We start from the raw sequence: 27,518 nt of genomic DNA, 5'->3' as shown, positions 1-27,518 counted from the left end.
GACAGGAAACCTCCATAGGAGCTATGTGGGTTGGGAGCTGACTCCTCTATGGGCACTGAGATCAACCCTCCTGAGAATGACCAGATACGTGCCATGCTCAGGGCCAAGTCCTTGCCCCATTCCACTCTTGTTGTCCCACTGTTCCCTTTTTTCTCTCCTTTCCTACTTGGACAGGTTCCTTGGTAAAGGGACAAGGTACTCAAAAGGGCTGCTTTTCACCAACAGAGGGGGAAAAGCCCAGCCTGAGGGAGAGGTGGAGTGGCAGGACATTCTTGTTGGTTTCTGTTAATGTGGCTGAGTGCAAGGCAGAAATTGCTCTTCCCCTATGTGTTGGTTTTCTTGTATCGTCCATCTCTTTCTCAGATAGACCTCTCACTCCCAGCCCTCCTGGAAGAACACAGAGAAGCCTTGCTTCTGCCTTTGAGGCTTAGTGCAAATCATCCCTCACCACACCTGCTTCTCTCAGCTGACAGAAAGTGCGTGATGGGGTGAGATGTAGAGATGTAACCAAACCACAGTCTTCTCAGAGCTGCAGTGGTATCCTGCTCCCCTGGAGCAAGAAGGGGCTCTGATGGCACTTGGGGGTTTTATTGTTTTCTGGGGCTGCATCTATAGCCACACACTTGAGCTGCAACCAGTGATGCAGTCCTATGCCTTTCCTTCCGTCACTTGTTATCTAAAGAGCTCCTGCCTTGGCCCTGGAGCATTTGATTTTCACTTTGGAATTACAGTGCTGTCAAAAAAGCAAGAGCTCAGGCACTTTCACCAGAGCTGGAATGTCAAAATGAAACATCTCAAGTGCAAGACTGAGATAAAAAAAATCTCTACACCCAGAGATAAGGGTTCTTGTCAGACATCTACCAGGCCTAAAGCTTGAATGTTGTTGTTGTATGGCCCTACCACATGCCCTGGCATACACGAAGAGATATGTCAAGAAGGAACAGGGAGATGAAGAGGGAAAATATAAACAGCTTTAGTCATGCCAATAGAGAAGAAGAAACCTCATTTCCCCCCCTTCATTTAAAGAAACACTTAAGCTTTTCCAGAGGTAGTTAGATCTGAGGGTGTAAGTAGAAAGGAAAAATAGAAAGGAAAACAGACTGTGGAAAAGCATGTTCCTGTTTGTGCATAAAATTTCAGGTCTATGCTCCCTCAGATCACCAAGAGAAGAGCTACAGAGACCTTTCAGGTGACTCATCTGGTAGTGTGTCACCATTTCATACAAAGCAAAACCGTTGTCCCATGAGTGCCATCCCAGGAAGGGTTCAGGAGCTCAAATTGCTCACATCATGGTTTTGTCACCAGTACAATCACATAAGCATGTTCTTTGTCCCAGCTACAGTAAAATAATCAGGTCAGTTTTCTTCCAAAATGAGTAATTTAGTTCCTTTTGCAATGTGGATTGCTTGGGAATCATTGAATGGAGACCTGTGTGACAGAAAATGGACCCTCTTTGTAGAAGAGATAAATAATAGTCAATATTTGCTCTCATGGAACTGACAGAGTGAACAGGAAACCCAGTAACTTTAGGTAGAGTTCGTCTCCTCTTTAGGTAGGAGATGACTTTTGTTTTTCAGTTCTAATTTCTCTGCTTGTTTGAAAACATCCAGGTACATGATAAAATCCCCCAATTCTTACTGGATGCAGTCTAGACTTGGAAAATGCAAGTGTCTACTTTAGTGCCTTTAGCAGTGGAACTTATGACCAGGTAGTTCTGTCCTTATTGATGTTCTCAGAGAAGGTTAAAAGGTACTTCCTTCACCACCAGAAGAGTTATTTCTCACTTGCACACCAGTTCCTAGGTTCTTTCTTGCCAGCCAGTGAAACCAAACCAACATTCAGGCACCAAACTTGAAAGTATTTTTCTGTGCTTTGACAACTCAGAGGGTGTAACTCCCACCCTCTGCAAGTCTTCTGGCTGAATCACTGGACTGCTCTGAGCCATAACCTTCCTTTGGCTCCCTTTTGAGGACTGCAAAGGCAGATCTGACTTTCTCAATCTTCCATGATACCATTTCTCCAGTTGAAGGCTGCGTTTGCTCCATGAGTTAATGTCTTCACTGGTGGGTTGACCATCTGCCATTTCTTCTCCTCTTTCATCTCTTCACAGAAACACATTCCCAGAGAAGGGATCTAGGAAAAATGTTACCAGCAGAGTTACTAGCAGGGTCATTGCTTCTACACGAAAAAGGGAGCTTTACTTCAGAAGAAGCAGAAATTGAGCCTGTTCTGAGAGGAGAGATCAGGACATTTTGCCACTTCTGAAATGAACTAAAACCAGACTGGTGGCCTGCAGGATGTAAGCTGAACTTGTGTCATCACCCCACATTAATACTTGGATTTGGTGATCAAAATTGTATGCATTGGCAGTAGTAGTAAAAATATTTCTGAAGACTGAATTCTCTATATAGTCATAACTAAGCTGTACCAGAGCAGATGGTAAGGACAACTGGGCTGAAAAATTCTGCCACTAGTGATAATACACAAATAAAGTAAACAACCCCCCTTGGTGACAAAGTCTCAGGCAAAGGCCCCACTTGTGAAGCTGGCAAGAAAAGTCTTCTTCATTCTGTAGCTAAGCACTCTAGTCATGAATTTACAGTGACTCAGGAAACATCCAGCTTCTTGAAGAGTGACTCACTGAGTGTAGCTGCAAGTTGCATTCACAATACTATGAGGAGAAGGGGGAAGGCTCCTAGCCCTGTTTCTAAAGAGACTAGTCCAGATGGAGAGGTTTCCAAATGTGCTTCTTGTCTGTAGGTGTTACTTGGCATTGACTTTCCAGGGGAGTTGGATGAAAATCTTCTCCAAAGACTTTGCTACTAGGCACATACTGCTCACCAGGAGGAAAATCCTTCCCTTTGCCTTCCAATGCCTTGATAAAACTACATGAGATTCCCTTTGTAAGGAGAAAGCTTCCTGCTGAAAAATAAAATCTTCTTACCTTTCTTACCACTTGGGCAAAGTAGTTGCTGTCTCTGGCGGGAAGCCCTATCAGAGGTCTGGTGAGAGATGCCAAGGAGGAACCATGGCCCACAATGAGGATGACACCTGATGCACCACAAAAAGCAAAGAGAAATAGTGAGAGAGATGCAGCATTGTCAGTTTATCCATCAGCAGAGGGGTATGAGGCTCTTTGGGGCTGTTCATCTTCAACTATGGGTCAGGATGCTTTGTTCTGGTGAGGAAAAGCCTGTATGTGTTGTAAGCATGCCAGATAGTGAGAGAAGGCATTCTCTAGGAAATGAGAAAATAAACTCTTCCAGAATCTTATGCTGAGCTATGTTCTGATGTAGAAAGACCAAGCAAAGATCATAGAATCATAGAATCAAGAAGGCTGGAAGAGACCTCAAAGATCATCGAGTCCAACCTGTCACCCTACACCTCATGACTATCTAAACCATGGCACCAAGTGCCACGTCCAATCCCCTCTTGAACACCTCCAGGGATGGTGACTCCACCACCTCCCTGGGCAGCCCAATCCAATGGCCAACCAATCTCTGTGAAGAACTTTCTCCTCACTTCCAGCCTAAACCTCCCCTGGTGCAGCTTGAGACTATTGCTCTACTGTCTTCTGTTTAATTTTGCTTTTTCATTTCTATCCCATGACTTGCACATATTTTAATTTAGTGTAGCCCAAGACAAGGAAGGACATGGACCTGATGGAAAGGGTCCAGAGGAGGGCCACGAAAATGATCAGGAGTTGGAGCACAGCTGTTATAAGGACAGGCTGAAGGAGCTGGGGTTGCTCAGCCTGGAGGAGGCTCTGGGGAGACCTGACAGCAGCCTGCCAGTACCTGAAGGGGGCCTACAGGAGGGATGGGGAAAGACTGTTTACAAGGGTCTGTGGTGACAGGACGAGGGGCAATGGCTTCAAACTAGAGAAGGGCAGATTTAGATTGAATATCAATCAGGAAGAGGCTCTTCACTATAAAGGTGGTGAAACACTGGAATAGGTTGCCCAGGGAGGTGGTTGAGGCCCCTTCCCTGGGGATATTCAAGGTGAGGCTCAAGGAGGGCCTGGGCAACCCGATCTAGTTGGGGATGTCCCTGATGACTGTAAGGATGACCTTTGGAGGTCCCTTCCAGCCTGGACCATTCTATGATTGCATGAATGAGTCTATCTTAAGCTCCATGCAATACCAACAACTCCTGTTGGATGTGTTCCTGTTGGGAAAACTCTGCCAGTTCCTGTTACTGAAAGTGTCTGACAGAATATGCAATGATGTGAAACCTTTACCTTTGCTGGAGCAGGCAGTGATGATTTTTTTTATAACTGCAGAACTTCTGCTCACATATTCTTCATAACTTTCTGATGGCATCAGAGAAGAGAGCGAGAAATTACCCCTGACAATAAAATCACAAATCACAGATGTTAATCTAAATTAATACTAGGACACTGTTAGCACCACTGGATAACTACACAAGAGAAAAGGCACTTGGTTAAAAGGATGCAGGTTTATCTACTGACTTGGTTGACATACTGCCTAAGTCTAAGAAAAGCTTCAGCTTTGACCAGTTCTGGTGACAATGACACTGCCCAGCTATGTGCTGCAGAATTCCAGAGCCATGCAACTCTAGCAATCTTGGCTAAGTCCAAGCCAAGGTGAGACACTGATGATGTGAATAGTTTGAAGATTTGGTGCCTCAGTGTTAGTATAATAAAGCAATTCAAAATCATCAACAAATGAGGCATATCCACATCATCTAGACAAATGGATAGCAAAGACTTTTAAACATCTAGAGTTTAAAAAAAAAAAAAAAGTGTTTCCAGAGACATTAATCACAATGCCACAATCACTCCTATGTATCTTAGTATGTCTGCTGAGACCAGGTTTTCTTTTTTATTTTGTATACCAGGGCTTTTCAGAAACTGAATATTTTCCAAAAAAATGTAAGAGCTAGACCTTCAAAGTGCTATGAATCAGAGCAGTCTCTCAGTAGCACTACAGCTTAAGCTGACGGGTGCCATGCACCCTTCACAGACCCATCCCAGCTGGGAGGAGCTTGTGGGGTCCTGGTATGTGGTGGCTAGTAGAGCCTAAGGCAGGTGGCTAGGAACACAAATTTCTCATTGATGGGTGGCCCTGACAACCTTCCTAGAGCTGTGGGACAGGAAAATAGGCATCAGGAACTCAGTCAGCAGACTTCTGTCTTTAATAACTACCTACGTAGCTGGTGCTTGAATCAGGGCTTCTTGGCAACAGAGTAAAACTTTCCCAAACTCACTTTCTATTTTTCCTGTCATGCTTTTAATCTGTCTTCTCTAGTAATGGGAACCATTCACTGCCACAGCTGGCAAATCGTTTGCAGTGTGTTGTGGTACAATAGAGGGTGTACATTTTTGTTCTACAAACAACTACTTCCTCCCCTCTGATTATCTCTTTATTCAGTGAATAGGCAGGAGTGAGACTAGGTTAATATATTGTATTAAGGTATGGTATCACAGTGTACTTGCACAGGCAAGACCTCAGTACATTATGTCAGCACAAGGGCAGAAGCAGAAAACAGGTGGCAAAACCACGTGAAAGGTTCATACTGGGTTGTTAATCAGAGCTAATATTAATCCTGGATAGGTCAAACGAGTCTAGATAGACTACTCAAAACTAACTGCTAAATTTGTCAGAGCTGCATTTTGGGTTTTTTTAAATGGGCTGTCCTGTTGGCACCTCAGCCCCTCTAATACTAACCCTGCTGTTAACCAACTATCCTCCAGCAGAACTGAGCATCCCCAGCACTAACTCAGGTGGTTTCCAGGCTAAATAGCAAAAGGAGTGCTCAGTCCAGGCTGAGGTCTTGGTGGGAGTGTTGTGTCCAGATGTGAGTGCTACAGGGCAAGTGAGATGAGGACTAACAAGTGAAAATCCAGAGAGGAGCAGAGGCCCAGAAAGCACAGCCTAAGAAGGAGAATGAGAATAATTCAGCTCAGAGGGAAAGCTGAAGAAGGACATGATAACAGCTTACAAAAGGCTGCTGTGAGGAGGTAAGGAAGGGTCTCTCCTCCATGTAAAGAGTGAAGAGGAAAGAAATAAGCAGCTTACACTACAATGGGCAGTCTTTAACAGCAGGAACAGCAAAGGCAGAGTTTATCTTGCTTTGGGACAGGGAGTGTTTACAACATTCTGCTTCTGTGAGAGTGAGAGAGGAGAGGGAGAGCACTGTTAATCTCACCCAGCTTCAGCTGTCTACAACTTAATGGTCTGGCTAGGTCAGTGGAGAAAAGCCCCTTCAGAGGGCAATTCATGCTATCTTAAGTGTTTGACATAGGCTATCTAAGATGGAAGATCACTAGTGGTCTTGGGAGCCCCCTTCTTTCCACCATCAAGAAGGCTGCTAGCTAACCATCACAGCCTAGGCACTCAGTTCTTAGATGTATGCAGCTGGGTGCGGCAAAAGTTTTGACACCATTCACGTTGCCTGTTAGTGACACTGGAAAGGGGAGAATTTGGGTCATGTCTGCTGCTGTCAGGGAACAAAAAGAGACTTAACTTAAAGGTTATCATTTGCAATGGGTTAATATGCCAAAACCAGCCTGTGGGACCTGAGGATTTTGAACCCTGCAGGTGACAGAAGAAATGTGCAAGTTTATAGTTCAGCCACTCTCTTTTTCCCTGGACTTGAGTGGACTGTGAGGGGTCTGAACCCTGTAGTTAGCATTGCTTCAGAACTTCCCCTCTGAACTTCTCATCTGCAGTTTCTTTCGAGGCAAGTGACTTTGTAGTGGAAAAACTAGGGAAAACAGTCTTTTGGTGGTAAAGCACACCAGAAAACAAAACAAAACAAAAAACTATGATCCAAGAAAATGAAGGATTTTATTCCTTCATACAATTTTAAATAAAGACACTCACTCAGCTGTAAGAAATGCACCAAGATGTGAGAAGTTTCTTTTCTCCCTTTCCTCTATATGTGGGAAATCCCAGAAACACTCTTATTAGCTAATTTCCTGGGTCTGGCTGTGTAGTGCAAGCACACAGCAGCCTGGCATGTGAGCAAGGTGAGGAGCTAGGTTGAATTGGAGGCTTATAATTTCCTGCCCTGTGGTGGTTTGCAAGCTCTCAGAAAAGACATCACTCCACCCACCCTCCTTGCCCCCCAAGTTGTGAGCACCCCAAAAAAGTCCTTACTGAGCACAGTACTGATCTTTGAGCAACACAAAACAGCATGACACCCTTCTTCACCTAATCTGGTACAAACATAAATTGCAGTGAAACACTGTTATCCTACCTGCCCCAAAACCAGAAGGACAGCTGGCTCATGTTGGGCTCAAGCCTTTCTCTATCCTCTGTGGCTCTGCTCTGAGGTGCACAAGGGCCCCTCACTTTCCGTTCTTATTGCACCTGTTGCTTCAGTGACAAGAACTAGCAACATTTCAGGTGTGGAGCTGTACATCTTGCCACCTCCCACACAAGTGCCTTGCCTGGGCACACTCTCTGTCATGGGGCAGCCCTCTTGCTGCTACCCTGCAGACCCTCAGCAATGGACTCGCTAACCTTTGCTGAAGTTGCATTTCTTGATTGCTGAGAACCAGAATGTTATTTACCCAACACATTATTCTTGCCCAGAGGGGTTGTGAAGTCTCTGGAGATTTTCAAAACCTGCCTGGATATGTTCCTATGCAGCCTGCTTTGGCAGAGGGATTGGACTCAATGATCTCTAGAGATCCCATGCAACCCATAATGTTCTACGATTCTGTTTCACGTTTCTAAGGTGGGTTCCATGGTAACCAAAGATAAAAGCAAAACTCTGGGTTCTGACTGTAATGCACATAATACAGCTATGCTTGTGCATGACAAGGCCTGAGCCAGGAGGTCTGAAGGTGACACTAAAGCAAGGCTGGTCCCATATTTGATGTCAGTGCATGTACAGGTGCACCTGTGTGCTATGTTCCCAAGTGGGCACGTGTGACTCCGTGTCAGGGCAGCAAACAAAGGTGACTCTTGACACAAGACAGATGACAGCATATAATATTTTGGTAATGGATCATGCAGACTTGAGTTTGATCAGAGTTGCCCATTTTTGCAATGGTCAAATGAAAAAATGAAGACATACTGCAGGGAAAAACAAAACCCAACAGCTTTAACAGCTTGACATGGAGCAATTACCTGTAACTTGTGTCTATTTTGTAAGAGGCCTCTGCCAGCTCTGTCACAGTCATGAAGTTAGGAATTACTCTGCTTGCTTCCCACTTGGTCCACTCAAACAAACCTGGTTCCACCCTAATTTTGACTTTGTGATCTAGTTTAAGTCCTGCAAGAAAAAGAAATATTAAGTAAAGTACACTCAGTGTGATGCAGTTATGCTGTACATTTCTACCTTGTTCTCTATAATGTTTTCATTAATGAAGAAGAATTACTCGTTGTCAAACAAAAGAACATCAAGTTGATTTGATGAAGCCAACATTATATTCTTGTCTGACTAATGTTAAGGCACTATGAGTTCTTATATTATTATTATTATTATTATTATTATTATTATTATTATTATTATTATTATTATTATTATTTCTGCAGCTCTCTTGTGATGATCTGCAAGGTACAGGAGAGAACAGAAGAAAAGATCTCAGTAATGTTGCAGTCTGAATGAACTTTAGACAGGAAATGTTTTAACCATTTTTATGTAGAGTTTTGCTCAGTGGTCCTTTGGTGCAGATTTATTACTGCCTGTGTTATCAGCTCGACAAAACCACCTTGTCTTCCCTGCTTAAATATAGCAACAAGTAACCACAAACTCATACATCTTCTTAGTTACTCATCTCAGAGACTTCACAGAAGTTTGATGAAGGTATTTTCACCACAGCAGAAACAGCTGACCAGTTTTTCTGTCTTACCCTGCAGTACATGTTGAGCTGTCTGTATGCAGCGCAGTGCGGGTGACGAGTAGATGTAGTTGACTGTCACCCCCTGGTCCAGCAGAGCTTCCCCTGGATGGGAACAGCAAAGTGAGATGCTCTTATACAAGTTGCAATAGATGAGAAAATACTGCAAAATACTTTCTACAAAGAACAGCTTGAAGGTTTTCAGTTTCCTTGACAAGGAGCAGATACATCACAACCTCTTTCTATTAACGTTTTTCACACAGCTGGCTGACCAAGTGCACTAGAAAGTGGCAGCAGCAAGTTTAAACTGAGTGTTGGAAAGACAATTACAGAAGATTCCATATCTGCAAACAGCAATGAAGCATTTGGCTGTCTCCACAGACCTGAATCATCTTAGACAAACATTTGCACCAGACTTTCATTGCCCCAGTGAGGCACACTTGCTCAGGGAGCCAAAACCACTTCATCTGGTGAGTGAAATGAGTAATTACTGTGCAAGACATTAGTCCTTTGCAGACAAGCAGTGGGGCACAGGCAGTGTTGCAGCTTCTTTCTTTCACCTTTCTTTGGCAGAGACTGTCAGAATGGGACTCCTGTCCTGCTGTTTTGCTGTTTGACAAGATCTTGCAGTGGTTGCCCATAGAGAAGTGATTCCACGAGTGCTGCTAGGAAAGTGTTTTCTACTGCAAAGCCACTCTGAGGTTTTGCAGATGATGAAAGTCTGTTTCTCAAATCCTTATGTTTGCAGCAGGATATTATCCAGCTTACCTATAAGCCTTGACTGAAAAACACCACAGCAAGACAAAGGAGGATCACATTCAAAATGTTTTACGCTGTCTTTCCGCTTTGGCAGGGTAGAAGGGAAGTTCAGATCTGCTCTGTAGTATTTTCCTGAAACAAGGTGGGACATTTTGTCACAGCACAAGACAGGCAGCAGCTAAACACATGGATGGCATTGCATTATAATGACCTTCATTTCTTCTAGATGGTTAGATAGCTGGTTCTACTCAGCCCAGAGTGACATCTCCATTGGCAAATGAAACAGGTCAAGGTCTGTTCTCCTGCCACAAGGCAAGTGGTGAAGTAGGACATATGCCCAAGAACCTAGACTCCCCTCCACCTCAAACAGTCATGTTGTCTGTCCACTAGGAACCAGCTGTGGTCTGTGCTCTCCCCAAACCTTGCCTGGAAACCTTGTGGGTGAGGGAGAGATACCATCAGTCAAGACCACTCCAAGGAGACAGGTAGTAACTGAGCAATTTGGAGGATTATGGGGCAGTGCCTGAACTTAGTTGCCTGCACTGAACTCAGTAGTGTTTTAGTACTACAGACACAGTCAGTGTCTTCCTGGTAAAAATAATAGGGTAACTGCTGTTACCTTAAAGAGATCACATTTTAAGGTCAGGACACGGGTTTGGGAAATCACCTGTCCTAACAAAAGAGTACCTCTTCTGCAAGGTCTGAAGGAGCAAATTGGGAGAGGAGTGAAGACAGGAAATCATGAGATATTCAGCCTTGTGGGGTTCAAAGGAAAGAAAAATCCACTTGTTGATGTTCTTTTGCCACTGCCAAAATTACAAACCCCCAACACTTCCACTGAAGAAAACTGAAATCAATTAATTGATTGTGCAGCCAGAAGGCACCACTCTCATCATCCAGTATGAATTTCACACACTTAGTATAGGATATATCCATCATAATAAATGAGACTTTTGGCATAAAGCTCTCCCTTTTGAACTCCCACCTTCTCATTCACCATTTTCATCCTGATACATATGTCCCTGTTCTGGGTCTATTTTCTCCCCCTCAAAACATTTATTTTTTTATTTTTGAGAGAGAGAAAGAGGGCCAAAGAATTCAGCTTTTAATTGAGGTCAGTGCTGTCATCTCATTCCACCACACTCCACTACTGGTCTTCTTCCCCAGCTTTGATTCGTGACACACTGTGGCTCTGATGAACAGATTCTGACTGAAGAGCAAAAAGTCAGAGAGATCTGATGGCTACCACCTTGTGTAACAAGCACTAGAGATCTTATGTTTTGTCCATCTGTCAGGGAGACACACAGCTGGCAGCATCACAAGAGCTTTGTTTGTTCTGCAGAGTTTAACCAACGTGAAGGACTTCAGGACATTTGGAACTGATTATGTGCACGTCAAAGCAGTGCTGTGTCTGATTTGACACTACTCACTCTTTTTTGTCAATGGTTACATTTACAGGTTGGAGACTGAATCTGTTACATGTTACTGGATTTGATTGCCTTTGGTTCTGATTTGCTAATATCTGCCCATTATCTTACTCACCATCTGCAGTTAAACACTGTTGAAGCCAAGATTTGCCAAAGACCTGATCAACTCTTTCCCCATGGCGCATCACCAGCACACCTCTTTGCAGGGTGGAATTCTGAGACAGCTGTGTAAAAAGGGTTTTTCATTACAATATTACAGATAACCTGCACGAAAAGTCTGGATTCCTGAATGCTGCTTGATGGAGGAAAGAACAGACTTACTCTGGGAGGTTTATAAGAAGCACAGAGTGGGAGAGAAAGAAGCTGCCATAACAGAAGCCTTTCCTTATGACAATATTAAGCCTAACTGGTCATCCACTAAATCACAGAATCACAGAATGTCAGGGGCTGGAAGGGACCTCGAGAGATCATCCAGTCCAACCCTGCTGCCACAGCAGGATCACCTAGAGCAGATCACACAGGAACTCATCCAGGTGGGTTTTGAATATCTCCAGAGAGGGAGACTCCACAATCCCCTGTTCCAGTGTTCTGTCACCCTCACAGTGAAATAATTCTTCCTCCTGTTTCCATGGAACTTCCTATGCCTCAACTTCCACCCATTGCCCCTTGTCCTGTCATTAGGCATCACTGAGCAGAGCCTGGCTCCATCCTCTTGGCACTCACCCTTTACATATTTATAACCATTGATGAGGTCACCTCTCATTCTCCTCCAAGCTAAATGGTTCCAGCTCCCTCAGCCTCCCCTTGTAAGGAAGATGTTCCACTCCCTTAATCATTTTCATGGCTCTGTGCTGGACTCTCTGAAGCAGTTCCCTGTCCTTCTTGAACTGAGGGGCCCAATATTCCAGATATGGTCTCACCAGGGCAGAGTAGAGAGGGAGGAGAAGCTCTCTCAACCTCTCTCTGAAGGCATATGAAAGAGATCCATGACCTTAATGGGCTACAGATTAGGTTTTAACTCTATATTTTTACTAGTGAAAAGCAGTACTGATAACAGATCTTTTAACTCCACTGTGGGAAGGAGTTACAGTTTTAATAGCTATAATATGGCTGATGTAAACACAAGTGGGAAACTAAGTAAGATTTAAGTGGTAATGCTCTTTTCTACATCAGGACTGACACCAAACTTGTCCTTCTTTTCTCAGGGAAAACACTGCTTACATGTTTTTGTAACTGTGTGGCCAACAGTGAACACAGGTCTCCTCTTTGCTCAGACTGCACAGAATTATAAATAAGTTCTAAGCAGTCTGGGGTTAGCATATAATGGATAGTAAATACAGATGAGAAGATAAGGAAGAAAAGGCCAAAGGCTTTAAAGCTTTTTCAGTGGGAACTCATGGCAGCATTGCTGCTGTAGCACTGGGGTTAGCAATGGGTACCTTCAGCAGCAGAGATGGGGATTGTTAAGAAATGGTATGAGATTAATGTTCATTTATTCTGCTAAAGAATATTGCATTTCTGCCATGAAACACACATCAACCACCACAAGACCAGAGTTTAAAACTAAGGTTTTGTGGTCTTCCTTTTCTGCATGGGAAGAGCCCAGAGGCTGAGGAAACTCTGACTGTAGACTTGTACATCTGTAAAATGTTTTCCTCAGGCCAGGAAGTGGCTGTGGCACAGATCTGAGCTAGATAAGAGAGGCCAAGAGCAATCAAAAGGCAATGGAAGGACATGTGAGTCATACTGAAGATTCTGTTTTACAGTCATATGCACAGCTTCCTGGGGGGCCCAGGGGTGGAAGTTTACTCAAGGTGCCCTCATATTCCTCTGATGTTAACACAAATGAACCCCAGGCTACTCCTGAGCACAGATAGAAGAGAGGCTGTGGAGCCAGCAAGCCCAAAGGGATTTCTGGAGCATATCAGTGTGCTAGAAGGACTGTCTTAGCATCCCTGACAGTCAGACCCAGAGTCCTTCTTTGTTTTGTTCTTCCTACCAGAAGAACAGTGGAAAACCTGGGGAAAAACGATACATGTTGATTTTGAAACTGGAACCAAAATGTAATCTCAGCAGTGCTGCTAATCTTTCCAGCTAGCTGTTCTCTTGCTGCAGTTTTATGCAGTTATTTGCATTAGCTGTGTATCTAAAAACACAAAAGAAGATGAAACATTTAAATGTGATAAGATCTGAGACCATATAAATCATCAAGGTGACATCCATAGATTCTGGACATAAAAGTAACAATGAGCCTAATTCTGCTCCTGTTATTGTGATATGAACCCATATGAAAGTCACAGGAAATGCACCTGCCTGAGACCATTCATCAGACTTGTCACCATACCTCTGCCCAACTTGCCCAGTAAGGCTATGCACAGAAGAACCACCTGCTGTGCTGTTATGACAGGAACAAAAAGAGTTTTGTGAAAGGAGGGAAGAGTAATACACATCTTATATGTTACAAAATGTACCATATGGTATGAGCACGTGAGTGTGTGTGTGTCTGTGCATTACAAGGTGAAAGTGTGAGGAAGAAAAGGGAAGGTACTATTACATTTATTAAATGCTTTTAATTAACAGTATGTCTGCACAAGCACATAGTAGAGATAAGAAATGGAAGAAAACAAGTTACCTGCAGAGGGAGTATGTTGGTTGGGCTTCTTGCCATACTAGAATTAGGAACTTCTTCATTCAGTTTTTCATTAAGTTCATTTTTGGTTTGGGTTAAGAACCTTGGAGCTGCTGCAAGAACATATTCCCTGTAGAAAAAGCAGAAGCAATTCACACACAAACATGTGAGTGCACCCACAAATAGAAGGGATTTGTAAGTCATGATACAGGCAGGTGTAAGTCAGGATTCATCTTCCATTCGGTATTTTTTGCACATCCACTATCCACTTCATTGCTTTGTTCTTGATTTAGAATATTCCCAGTAAAATGAGGTTAAAATATTAGGAACTGACAGCATGTGTTGGGTGTAACCTTGCTAATGTGTGACCTTTGAGCAGGAAATACTACCTCCTCTCTGTCTCTGAGGACTCAGGAAGAAGTGCATTACAACTCCCTGCTAAGAAAAATCAGCTTTAATCTGCAAGTAGCATCAGGTGCTCTGTCAGCTGCAGGGCAAAGTGCAGGAAGCCAGACAGATGCCTACTGATACAGGGTAAATCAACAAGGGTGGGCTCAAGGTGGTGGAGTAACCTTTATGTGGTTTCATTTCAAGTTGATGTTTCAAACTCTTGAAATGAGAAGAAAGCGTAAAGAAGAAAGCAGTGAGCCAGGCTAGAAGCTCAGCCTGCTCAGCAGTATGAGGCCTTTTAAAATTCATTAGGATGTTCAGGTTGTTCAGGAGTGAACAGAGGTCATCCCTTGAGCAGCTGAACTAATGAACTCTGGGTGTTTGTGGGTGCATGTCCTACCCTTCTTTCAGAAGTCTCAGCATCCCACCCAAACCCCCACGGCCCTCCTCTCCTCTGCTCACATCACCTCCAGCTCCTGCCTGGCAAAGACAAATGCTGCCATGGCTCCCCAGCAGAAAAAGCAGCTGGAATAAAACAACAGTCATGAAGCCTCAGCTCACCTGTGCTTCACCCATGTGTCTGACTCACTGGCCCTCTCAGTGTAGTTTTCTGGAAGAAAGCCCCTGCAGCCAGTCCGATGCGAGGTCCCAACCACCCAGCCTTCACACACGTCACACTGCTGCGACGGGTCAACGTAGATGAAGTCCCCAGTGTTGATCAAGAGTTCATCAATATTCTGGGGCTTGTACTGGAAGAGGGCCCTCAGTGTCTGGGGGGAACAGGCAGCAGGGTCAGGCTGCTGCCCAGAGCCCACTGTTGCATGTGCCACAGCAGTTCAGGGCATGCTTGCTCAACCCTCTGCTGGACACAGTGACCGATACTATTTTCCAAGCTGTTCTTTAGTGGCTTTTGGCAGAGAAAAACAAGATGTTACCACATTTGCACTATGTGTTAAAACAGACATTTGGTTTTCATAAAAATACCTTTTTCCTGCCACTGACACAGGCTTATTTGAAAGCAAATACAGCAAGGGTGTTAGCAGCTATTTTTGTGATTACTTGCAGCTCTCCTGGATCTGACCATGCCAAAGCGATACACTGATCTGACTGGAAAATAGTGACCATATCATAATTTAAAATTGGAAGGAAGGACTGGAAAAATGTTGATTGATCTTAACAAAGAGTCTTTCAAGCAGAAAATCATCAGTGAGAACTGTGTCCTGCTCACTGGTACTTAACTTGTGTGGTTTTCACCAAGGCTGGAACAGCCAAGAAAACTAATTTTGCTGAATGGAATTTTCCTGAAAAACTGTGATCTGAGAAATCCTAGCAAATATTCAAGCATCATCTTATTTTCTCATGCCATAGTAAGATTAGTTTTCTTTATGCTGGAGTTTGGAATTAGAACTTGTTGACATGCAGGTCAAGCAGCCTTCCATGAAGGTGTCTTCTTCTCATTCATGAGTACAGTTTTTCAATGCAAAGATGTACTAGAAACAACCATGCTTTTTGAAACACTGTACTGTGTATGCACTGATTTAATCCATAAAAAAGGAGAAAAGAGAAGAGAGGAAAAGAGAAAAGAAAAGAAAAAAGAAAAGAAAAAAGAAAAGAAAAAACAAAAGAGAAAAGAAAAGAAAAGAAAAGAAAAGAATAAAAGTGAGAAAAGAAGAATGAATAGAAAAGAAAAAAGAATAATAAAAGAAATGAATGATAAGTAAAGAAAAGAAAATAGAAAAGATAGATTAATGATTAAAAAGAAAAAAAAAATAGAATAAGAAAAGAAAAGAAAATGAAAGATAAGAAAAAAAAGATATAGAAAAGAAAAGCAAAGAATAATTAAATTAGATAAAAAAGTATAAAATAAATTGATTAATTAGAAATAATTGAAAAAAAAAAAGAAAAAATAGATAAAAAAGAAAAGAAAATAAAGATAAGAAAAGAAAATATATGATAAGTATAAAAAAGAATGAAAAGAAAGTAAATAGGAATAGAAATGAAAAAGGAAAAATGATAAGAAAAAATGAAAAGAAAAAACATAATAGAAAAAAAAGAAAGAATAGTTAAGATTTAAAAGAAAAGAAAGAAAGAAAAGAAAAGAAAAGATAAGATATGAATAGAAAGGATAAAAAAGAAAAGAAAAAAGATAAGGATAAGTAAAAATGGATAAATAGTAAAGGATTTGAAATAAATGAATAGATAAGAATTGATATAAAGATAATATAAGAATTAAAATTTTTGATAAGAAAAGAAAAAAAAAGATAAAGAATTGTAAAGTAAGTAATGTAATGTTAAGTATTGAATTGATATTGAATAAATAGTATTGTTTATTATTTAATTAATTTATAGTAAAGTAAAGATAAATATTAATTGTTATTTATGGTTTTTATTAAGGTACTTATATAGTATTGTAAAATTTTTTTATTTAAAAAAGATAAGAAAGAAAAGTTTAATTAGTTAGTTTATGTTATTTAAAATAGTTAGATAAGATTTGGATTAAGTTTAGTTAGTCTTATAATTATTATGTTTTGTACTGTATTGTTTTTAGTGAAGAAATAAAGTTAAGATAAGTTAAGTAAAAAGAATAAAGCTTGATATGTACCAAAGAGCCTGACCACAGGCACAGGAAGTTAAATACATCTGGTAACAGTACCTGGTAATGCACAAAACGCATGTCCCGTGAGTAGAGAGCAGCTACCCACTGGCAGGTCTCCCCTGGGTTAATGCATTTGGCCAATTGTTCCAAAGTTTTCTGATGATGAGGATAAAACTTGTGAGCTAAGGTCAGGTGGAGCTGCTTTAAGCAGGGCTTCACATGGCAATCTACAAATGAAATGATTATGACACAACATAGAAGTGAAGGTCATTTAAAGTTCCTTTTCTTGTTTAATCCTACATGCTTTGCATGATGCAGGAACTATCACAGTAATTAGTAGTAGAGTAGATCATGGTTTTGCTGAAGAATGGTTTTTCAGAATGTCGTGGTTTTAATCATGCCAAAATAATTCACAAATCTGGACCAGATTTACTTCCCGGCTTCAGCTGGGAGAGAAAAATGAACAGGGCTTGAGTTCTTCTTCTAGTCTGAGATGTATTGAACACTTTTCTCCCAGATAAATCTATGCTGGGGCTGTGTGCCTTCAGTCTCCACTGGTGATGCAGTTTCCCTTAGATGCCACTGGTGTGGAACTTAGAATTTATTTCTCAGAGATGCAGTCAAGCTGTCAGGCTGGGCCACGGCACTATGAGGATGGAGGTCTGGGAAGAGGGCACAATATAACCCTCCTCATCTTAGATATTCCAACTGATGACCTATCAAGTTACACAGCCAACCATTTCAGCTTCCAGATAAAAGCTGTGTGTCTTCAAAGTCTAAAACATGCTCCCCTGCCCTCATTGTTTTCAAATATGTAGGAGGAAAGAGTATTTGCTACCAGTAAAACATCACCTAAGCTCCTCAGAAGACACAGGAGACATTTTCAGTACCATGCCGAGGCATTTGTGCTACAACCCACCCATTTTCTCTCTGATGTTGATCCTACCTGCCAGGGCTGAAGCCTCTGATGAGAATGCCACAGCAAACTCTTTGAGAATATTAGCATGGCTGTCACCAACAAAGAAGCCAAGGTAGCTGGTGGATGAATGTAAGGACAGGGAAAGAGATGGTGGGAAGCGTTGTGAAAAGTTGTCACTGACTCGCTTCAAGGTGTCATACAATATTTCCACTTTCTGGTCTTCACACTGAAAAAAAACAGAGGAAGAGCAGGCTTTACTCACCTGTAGTTCAGTAGCCACCTGTGTTAATACAGTAGCACCAGAAAACAACAGGGGCATTAGACTTCCTGAGAAAGACAACACACCCTACAAATTCCTGGTGTTAAAATCAGTAATGTTGGGCAGTTTGATCAGCATGACATCCTGGTGCTGTAACAGGAGACAGAGCCTTCTGCCAGCAGGTGTATCTAGATTAGTATCGTGGTTTAGAGTGGGACAGATTGCTCTAATGCCCTTGGGGCAAAAGAAAACAGCTTCAGGTACAGGGTTAGAGTATTGGAAAATTTAAATGGAAAATCTATTCACAAGCCACAATACTATGATGTCGCAATGAATATTGATGAGCATAGCAAAGCATATTAAATAAAAAGGAATGCATGATCTGGGTTTAACACAGCAGCTCATTAAGCCAAAGAACATCACACAAAACTTCCACCAAATCAGACCAAAAACCCAGTACTCCTTTTCTCCCTACCTGGGGTTTAACACACACCCCAGGGCTCTTTCTTCCCCCCCCCCCATTGCTAGGCTAGATTCAAGCTGGCCAAGCCTGAAACTGCCTCCTGTTGGTCCCTGGTATCAGGCCTAAACATGCCAAGGTTGCACAGTGAAAATTAGTCAGGTCTTGAAGGCCACAGATAAGACTAGAACCATCCTCTTTCAATACCAGATAAGTTATCTCACTGTTTCCTGTGAGGAGAAAGGGGAGAAAGAGAAAGAAACTGACTTTGCAGCCATATTTATAGAGATGCAGGGTTTATGGGAGGAAATACAAAGATTACATGTTCTGGTATACCCCCTGGACACTCTCCAGCTTCTGGAGACCTGCTTTATGTTCCTTTTAAAGGCACCCAGCTCAAACTGAGACACCTAGGTAGAAAAAAGCCAAAAGCGTTTACCATCTGACAGGCATACAGTAGCCTGTCTGAAATGAGGCAGGGATCAGAATTGCACTCTTCAATTCTAAGTAAGAATTTGTGTTGTTGTTATCACACAGTCCTTAACTGAATAAACTCCTAAAACTTCAAGATCTCAGAATGAGAGCAACATAGCCAGCAAAATTCATACGGTATCTTTGTCATTATGATCCTTAATGCTCTAATCACATCTAATTAAAGGATTGTGCAGAACCATACTTCCACAGGAAAAAAAAAAAAGTGGTAATTAAACAGTTTAAGGAGCAGAGAGACTAAGATGGAATTTGTGCTGTCCAGCCATTTCTATTCTGCTTTTTTCTCCACCACAGAACTATTTGCTCCGTTTAGCCTTTGGACTGCTGAAGAGGAATAGCGGAAAAGAAGCAAGGAGCTCCTTCTTCTTAGACTTTCTTTCTCTCTTGAGCATTTTCAGGCTACAGGGAAGAGGGCATGCACCAAGGGGACACGGGGCAGATGAGTTTGTAGGGGAACAAGTGGTGTGGTGGCACTGGGGGATAGGGCTGTGGTGACATACTGCACCAGGGTAGGTGCCACACAGCAGGCTCCTCCAGGGCTGACATGCCTGGGAGCTGCAAAAGACACAGGGAGTCAGGATACAGGAGAGGGTCAGGTTGGGAGGAGGTGGGAGCCAGGTCAGTGAGTCTCACATTCACCTGTGAGGTACCCAGGTCAGATCTTGATGACAGTTGAGGAGCAGAGGATAGCACTGGAGAGTGCATTTATCCCTAGAAATATGCTGCCTGAAACAGGGCTGAGTTGTGTGAGGTGAGGGTTGCAATTCAGTCATCTCTTCCAGGGGCAGGCCTTTAAACCTGACCCCTTCCAACAGCACAGCAGTTGTTATTAATTGATGATTTTTATTCTGTATCATTGTGAGTAATGCCCATGAGGTACTCTGCTGTGCAATATTTTGAAACAAAATACTTTTATTTTCACTGTCTATACTTAGCAGCAAGGTTTAGCATGAAAGTATGATTGATTAACATCATGTCTCTAGCTCATGCCTGTTTCAGCACATCTCAGCTACAGCTGATGTTCATGTGCAGCATTATCAGCATGTGAAAAGTGGATACCAGTTGTCTCCAGAGATTTTGCAGACTATTGCTGGTCTTTGGTGATACTGGCACATTGACCTGTGCAGGAGAAGCAGCTCTGCTGGGAAGAGTAAGCCAGGAGGACAACAGCATATCCAGAACCAGAAAGCGACCTACCAGGAGACCAGAGCAGAAGCCTAACTTCCATGTTCAATTATTGACAAAGTGACTCAGCTGCACTGCCAAACCCTAGCCCAGATCCCCTTGCTCCTTCTCTATCTCTGTATATTGTGCTTCTTTTATTTTTTCACGATGTCCAAGCTTCATTAGAAAGGGCAAAGACCAGGACATGCCACCATTTCAATGACCTTCTGGCTGGGACTCTGTCAGGGAGGCTGAAGTTTTCCTGAAATTCCCAATGGCATAATACCAAAACTAACTACATCCTATGATGTACTGGCTGTCACCACTGCATGGCTGGCTGAAGGCAGACACTGCTGCCCTGGGCAGGAAGGTTTGATATCTTGGATCTGTGCAGCAGTGGGGATGGTCTGTCTAGCCTGCTGGTAGCTGCACGTGGTGAGCAGTATGTCCTGCTGTCTGGTCCATATGCAGCCTTGTCTGTAAAGGTTTGCTCTAGACTGATGCTAGACACATGTTACCCAGCCACCCTGAAGCATCCCACTGGCCACAGCACCCATTTTTCAGGTATGCTGAGGTCTAAGGTGGGTAGCTAAAGTAGGAGGTGGGAAGAAGGTGCCAACACAGGCTGAACACTCAAAATATTAAGCAAGCACATCTGGATCTGCATTATGTCAGTTTGGTCACCCGGGAGAAGGTCTGGTACAAGAAAATGGCAGGTGGCCCAATTTCACCAGTAGATGATATTTGAACTTTGCATGTTGTGGTGGTTTGGCCGTGCCTGGGGGCCAGATGCCCACCAATGATGCTCTATCACTCCCCTTCTTAGATGGACAGAGGAGAGGGAAAATATAACAAAAAGGCTGAAGATAGAAGCAATTTAATAGAGCAAAAGTGAAAGCAAAGGCCGAGCAGAGAGGCAAGAGCAAGCAAAGATGTTATTCTGTACTTCCCATCAGCAGACAATATCCATCTGCTTCCCAGGAAGCAGGGCTTCAATACATGTAGCAGAGCTCCAGAAAACAAACGCCGTCAAAGAATGTCCCCCACGCCTCCTTCTCTCACTTAGATTTTATATCTGAGCTGATCTCCTATGGCATGGAATACCCCTTTGGTCAGTTTGGGTCAGCTAGCCTGGCCATGTCCCCTCCTAAGATATTGCCCATCCCTCAGATTACTCTTGAGAGGGTGGAGCGTTGGGAAAGCACAGCCTGGGTGCTTGGCTCAGCAGTAGCCAAAACACTGATGTGTTACCAGCACCCAGCTACAGCTCTGCAAAACACAGCACTACCAAAGATACTACGGGGAGCACCAACTCCATGTCAGTCAAACTCAATAGAGTAGTACAGTATACATCTCTCCTGTGCCTTACCGTGAAGAAATCACAGAGAGTGATGTGTGGAAAATTTTCATGGGCTCTGTTTTTCCCACACTGGCGCTTGCTCTCCTTCCAGAACTCTTGCAGGTGGTTATGGAAAGGGCCAGTGGGACACAGGTAAAGAGCATACTCCTGAGGAATTGGGTCATCCAAAGAAGGATCGTTGCAGTGGGAGTGCAACCTGAAATCAAGAGTATTTCACAGAGTGTAAATGCATGCACCACTTAACTCTTGTTTCCTGTGGTCAAAGGCATCCATAGAAGAGACCAGAAAAAGGAAATACAAACTTGTTATTTTCTCACAAATGTAAATGTAAAACTAAAATAAAGGCTCCTTACGAAGTTTCTGGCTGAAATACTACTAATGGGGAATGTTTTGGGGTTTATAGAATCATAGAATTGTTAGGGTTGGAATGGACCTCAAGGGTCACCTTGTTCCAACCCCATTGCCATAGGCAGGGACACCTCACACTAGATCAGGTTGACCAGGTTTTTTCTGCCTTTTTTTCTCATGTGTGCTTTACATTTTATTATGTCCCTTCTCGTCTTTCAGTGTGTGAAATGGAAAGACAACCAAAAAAATATTTTTTAAAGGTTTTTCAAGTCATTTTCCCCCCTTTTTAATGGCTAGAAACAGGACTCCTGGAGGAGGGAAAATAAACAACGGGTAGAAAAGGTTGAAGAATGACAAAATTAAAACTAACTGCAGATTTAAAGAAATACTCAAAAATAATTACCCTTTTTATTCAGCATTAATAAAGGCAAACCAGACAAATCAGAAAATGTGCAGGCAAAGATCTGAAACACCTGTGCCATGTGGTGATACCCTTCACCTAACTATTCACATGCTGTGTGTTTGGCTTAGCAACTGCTGGGTTGGTAGTGATTGGATGTTGGACTGGTGAGTGGAGTAGCATCCCTGACAAAATTTATTTTGTAAGAACAAATATGGCATTTTCAAATGTCTCCTCTGGCTTGTCACAAAAAAAAAAAAAAAAGAGAGAAAAAAACTAAAAAGAAATTGAGTCAAGCAAAAAAAAAGGGCACAGAAAAAAAATCTGAGGAAAGTGAAAGGAAAGATTTGATTTAATTTGAAGCTGAATTAAAGAAAAAAAAACAATTATCAACTTATGAATAACATGATACTCTGTGGGAGTCTTGGTACAGAGTTAAAACCTTTCTAGGGATCAAGACTAACAAGTGATTTTGACTCTGATGATACTTCCTTCAGCAAGTTCAGAGAAGGGCAACGAAGCTGGTGAAGGGCTTGGGGAATAAATCTTATGAAGAGTGACTAAAGGAGCTGGGGCTGTTTAGTTTGAAGAAGAGGAGGCTGAGGGGAGACCTCATTGCTCTCTACAACTACATGAAAGGACATTGTAGAGAGGCTGGTGCTGGTCTCTTCTCACAGGTAATTAGTGATAGAACAAGAGGAATGGCCTCAAGCTGTGACTGGGTAGCTTTGGACTGGACATTAGGGAAAACATGTTCACAGCAAGAGTGGTCAGGCATTGGGATGGGCTACCCAGGGAGGTGGTTGTGTTGGCAATCCTGGATGTGTTTAAAGGTCATTTGGATGTGGTGCTTAGGGATCTGGTTTAGGGGTGAACCTTGTAGAGTAGGGTTATCAGTTGGACTTGGTGATCCTGAGGATTTTTCCTAACCTGAATGTTTCTGTGATTCCTATAAATAATCAGGAGGCTTGAAACAGAGGAGTGTCTGCCCAAAGCACCTGCTCCCACGAATTGACTAACATCACTGTGGTAAAAGCAGCTGCTTCTGGCCAAGACTGTCTTTTCCTCACCATTTTTTCCCCCTAGACCTTCTGCAAATAACCTTGCTTCCCAGAATAAGTACAGATACAGTTATTTCTTTCTGTGTGGACTAAATTAAAAAAAAAAAAAACAAAAAACAAAAAACAACCAAAAAATCCTGAAACTCAGGTGCAAAATTTTTTATGGTGTCTATCTTCAACTTTTTTGACAGAATCAGCACATGAACAAGGATTTTTAGCAAGTTTAATGCAAAAGCACTTAATAGAAATCATAGGTACTTACCATTTTGTAGCATCTTCTATTGTCTTCTGCCCAGTAGCAGCCAAGGCTTTTTGCCTAGAAAATAAATAACTAAAAAAATAAGAATAACAGAAAGAAAACTCCTGTAAAATAAAGAATGGGCATGCTGTGGTCACCATGTCTGTTTTCCAGCACAAACAGGACCTTTAACAGCTAAGTTATTCCCAGATAACATTAATGTCTTGAAGCCCTGTATATAGTTTTTGTCACTGCAAGTCTTTAACTCCTTGACAACTGCTAATCCATCCTCCCCACAGAATGACCTCCTTTGTGTTCTGGAAATATTTCCTTCGTACTCTTACTGACTCTATGGATTTCCTCAGGGTTGGGTGAACTGTCTACACATGCATTTTAAGAGTAGGCTTTGCTAGGATAATGTTCTGGGTTCAAGACGCCAGGTCTTATCCCATACATACAAACAAAACAAAATGTATTTATACTGGGGTTTCACAATCTGGATTGAGGATCTCCCACCATCCAGCAGAGAGCCAGATCTAAACCATCAGTTCAGTCCAAAATGAGGGCCAATTCCCACATCTCTCTGTCCATGCAGCTATCATTCCCTGGGATCAGATTTGATTTGTACTTCCTTTTCTCACTAGAGCTTTCAAAATGCCAACTATGTGCTTGACATGAGTCTTTGTGACTAATGCTAGGTGACAGTTGACAGTCTATGAAGAGAGACTGAGATCCCTGGGGCTATTTTGTCTTGAAAGAGAAGACTGAGAGGGGATCTCATCAATGTCTATAAATATCTGAGGGGTAGGTGCCAAGTGGAGGGGGCCAGGTTCTTTTTGGTGGTGCGCAGTAATAAGACAAGAAACAATGGGTTCAAACTTGAACATAGAAGATTTCACCTCAACATGAGGAGAAACTTCCTTACAGTGAGGGTGACAGAGCTTTGGAACAGGCTGCCCAGGGGAGTTGTGGAGTCTCCTTCTCTGGAGACTTTCAAAACCCACCTGGATGCATTCCTGTGAGGTCTACCCTAAGTGATCCTGCTCTGGCAGGGGGGTTGGACCCAATGATCTCTGGAGGTCCCTTCCAACCTCTGATATACTGTGATACTGTGGTTACATTATTTAACTAACACCTATGAACCCCATTTCCAGCCCTTTAACCCACTTACAAACTTCTCAGAAAAGATATGAAAGACAAGTAGAGACAGTGGGCATGGAGGAAAATCTGCTACATTATTTGATATCTGCTCATCTCTTCTCTTCTCTCTTGAGGCTACCCTCTCTGGCTACTGGGTCCTGAGAGCATTGATTCATTTAGTTTCCTCACATTTTTATCCTCCATCCATTCTTGTGACACTTGAGCATGCATCAGCAGTGCAATGAGTGGATTAAGCAGCGGAGGACTCAGATTCATCCTTGGTACTTCCTTCTAGTCTTCTGTCTTCTCTCTGGTCCAAAAATTACACATGGGCTTGATAAAAACATTTAAGCATGCTTATGTGCATGTGCAACCACGCCTGATTCTTCAGTGGAGCTCCACAAGGATGACAGCTAATGGGAGTCTTTCCACTCAAACTTTATCTTCTGCCTTTCTTCTCCATAAAGTAAATCAACTACCACGGCCAAATCAAGGCAAAACCATGAGCTAGCTGGTCTAAAACTAACCTGTATCCTTTGTGACTGAATCCTGCACATTTTCTTTACATGCCTCTGCTGGCTTCCCCCTCCTCCATCTCACCAAACATGAGCACCTTGTGTATTTGTCACTCTCACCATGCAACCCTTCCTGTCATATCCTACTGAAATGTCAGTGCCTGCCTCATCTCAGCCAGTGATGTCAGATTTTGTCAACCACTTGTACACCTCAAAGTGAGTGTTTTGCTGCTTCATGCCATGCTGCTACTCCCACCCAGAGACAAGCTCTGTGCAAACAGCCCTGCAGCCAAACAGAGTTTGACTTCAGCTTTTATTTTTAATCTTAAGGCCTGCAAAATTGTAAACATAGTAAGACCAATGAGACCTGAGACCATGGGCTGTCATGCTGCTGAGTACTATCTCCTTGCTCTCTTGTGCTCCTCTGCGTGCCTGTTTCCACTTTTTGTCTCGTTATATACTGTAGGATGCTTTCCAGAAGGGTTTGTAGAGCCCTTAGCATCAGGAGAGCATTAGGCTGTGGCTCTTGTGCTTCCATGATGAGCAGTGAGGATTGAAAGATAACACATGGACTGAATTCTCTCTCTAACAGTTTCTCTCAGAGAGCAAGCAGGAATAAGCCATTGAAAGTCTGTACTAAAAATAGTGGCTTTACAATGTGAACAAAGCAGCTCTTCCCTGGAGCAGAAACTGCTGACAGTTCAGTCTGTGTGAGCACTAGGGGAGGGCATTTTGTTGATAGGATGCTGGGCTTCATCCTCACACATTTGTGTTTTGTTCTTTGGGGAAATGTTGCTATGGCATGCTGGTTCTACTTTATGAAAGATTTTGTAGTATTTCTACTCAGCCTCATTTTTCTCAGGTCAGGACATCCCAACAACTTTTCAGTACTTTCATTTATGGTTCAATCCAGGAACTACAGAGACAGCTAAAAGGCCTTATAAAAACACAGTCAAAATTGTGAAGGTCTTAAAGTCAGTACAATCCAATAAATTAAACAATAAAGTGGTTTGGGGCAACTTGTAATTTTATGTTTATTTGCATAGTACTTCTGCCACTGCTTCTTGGTTTTGACCTGGGAAGCACAAAGCCACCTCAGTAACAGAAGGAAGTGTTTCAAAGGGGATTTGAAGAATATCACACATAGGAAAAAAAAAAGAAAATAAAAGAAAACAGAATTAGTTATTACTTTGAGGTGATCAAACATATAGTATTGAAAGAGAAATGGTGAGCCAGGCTTTCAGCTGCACAGCTAAAATTCCACTGTACATAACTGGGAACAAGGGATCCACAGTTTTTGTAAGTTGTGCCTATCATAATATTGCTTGTATGAAGTTGATCCACTGAACACAGCTGTCCCTAAAAAAGCAGCACAGCACTTAGGAATGGTGGCTTTTCAACTTGCTTAATGTTAAGTTACAAGGGAGAGATATTGCTTCCTTCTCTAATATGCTTCCCTCTCTAATATGTTTTTATGAGCTGTTCTTTGACACTTAAAGCTTTTTTTGGTTTTGTGTTGCTTTTTAATTAATAACAATTTAAACTGAAGCACACATACTTGCCCTTCAGAAATTCTAAAATCTCCCTGAAAACTTCCCTGTCCAACCAGTGTGATGTTCTAGGGAGGAGAGACTATTAGGTTTCATTTTTATTAACATGATTAGCTGCAGGTAATCTCTCATCCATTGGAGTTGCCAAGAACAGTGCCTCACTCTTTACTATTACGTTTTCTAGGTAGGACATGCTTTCGGGAATGAAGTCCTACTTCAAGACAGGAAGAAAAATTGATAGACTAGAAAAATTGATGTGGTATCTTGTTAAAGAAAGCACACTCTTTTAAAACATTTTTCAGAGACAAAATCCAGCAGGAGATCTTTGCCAGGCCTGAAAAAAACTTTGCATAGAAGTTATATCCACATTTAACTCCATTATCGTAACAAAGATAAGCAGACAAAATGAAAGAGGATATAACTCAAGAGCAAACTATGGACATCAGCTTCTTAAGTCATTGAGATGGTTCTCAGCTTGAGAATGTGGAAGGCCACGTGTCTTCAGATACACACAGCACTCACATAAACGTGTACAGAGGAGGCTGGTTTTGCAATATGAGCAATGCAGACCTCTCTACAAGGAATTCAAAGCAAGGCAGATCTGATCTCTGTGTAGGAAGCAGACAAAAAGCAACTTTCCAGCTGTCAGGGTCTTAGGAGAAATAGCTCTTCTATCTGAAATACCTCTTAGGGCTGCCAAGGCCGCCCAAAACACATTACTCACGCGGTATGAGCTGGGAATCCTTTGGCGAGCAGAGCCTCGAGGAGCACAGAGAGGCTTTTGCTCCCGCGCTTGTTGCGCACCTTTGCGTACAGCTGCGTCTCAGCCACCGCCATCTCCTCTGCCTTCCCTCCGACCCTGCGCTGAGTGCTGACAGATATTAGGAGGAGGGTGCAAGGGAGGGAGTAAGAAAATGAGCAAGAGAACGAGGCAGCTAAAATAGAAGAACCCTCAAACCTCTTGTGATCTTTTGTGACAAAAGCTGACATCCTGTT

At 42.5% G+C, this 27,518-nt stretch overlaps 1 protein-coding gene across 1 annotated transcript; it reads right to left on the bottom strand.

The window, feature by feature from the left end:
• Positions 1 to 1,995: 1,995 nt before the first annotated feature.
• On the bottom strand, positions 1,996 to 27,359 carry UBASH3A (ubiquitin associated and SH3 domain containing A). Its single transcript, XM_054384114.1, has 14 exons — positions 27,247 to 27,359; positions 23,342 to 23,395; positions 21,280 to 21,466; positions 17,563 to 17,761; positions 16,674 to 16,843; positions 14,582 to 14,790; positions 13,634 to 13,760; positions 11,117 to 11,225; positions 9,584 to 9,706; positions 8,828 to 8,920; positions 8,103 to 8,247; positions 4,241 to 4,347; positions 2,945 to 3,051; positions 1,996 to 2,133 (listed from the first exon to the last, which is right to left on the bottom strand). Exons 1-14 carry the CDS (start codon positions 27,357 to 27,359, stop codon positions 1,996 to 1,998), a joined length of 1,881 nt encoding a protein of 626 aa, XP_054240089.1.
• Positions 27,360 to 27,518: the final 159 nt, after the last annotated feature.

The sequence above is a fragment of the Indicator indicator genome, chromosome 1 (genome assembly GCF_027791375.1).
Source record: "Indicator indicator isolate 239-I01 chromosome 1, UM_Iind_1.1, whole genome shotgun sequence".
Lineage (NCBI taxonomy): Eukaryota > Metazoa > Chordata > Aves > Piciformes > Indicatoridae > Indicator > Indicator indicator.
The sequence above is the reverse complement of the archived record's forward strand: the minus strand, read 5'-3'. Positions and strand labels throughout refer to the sequence as shown.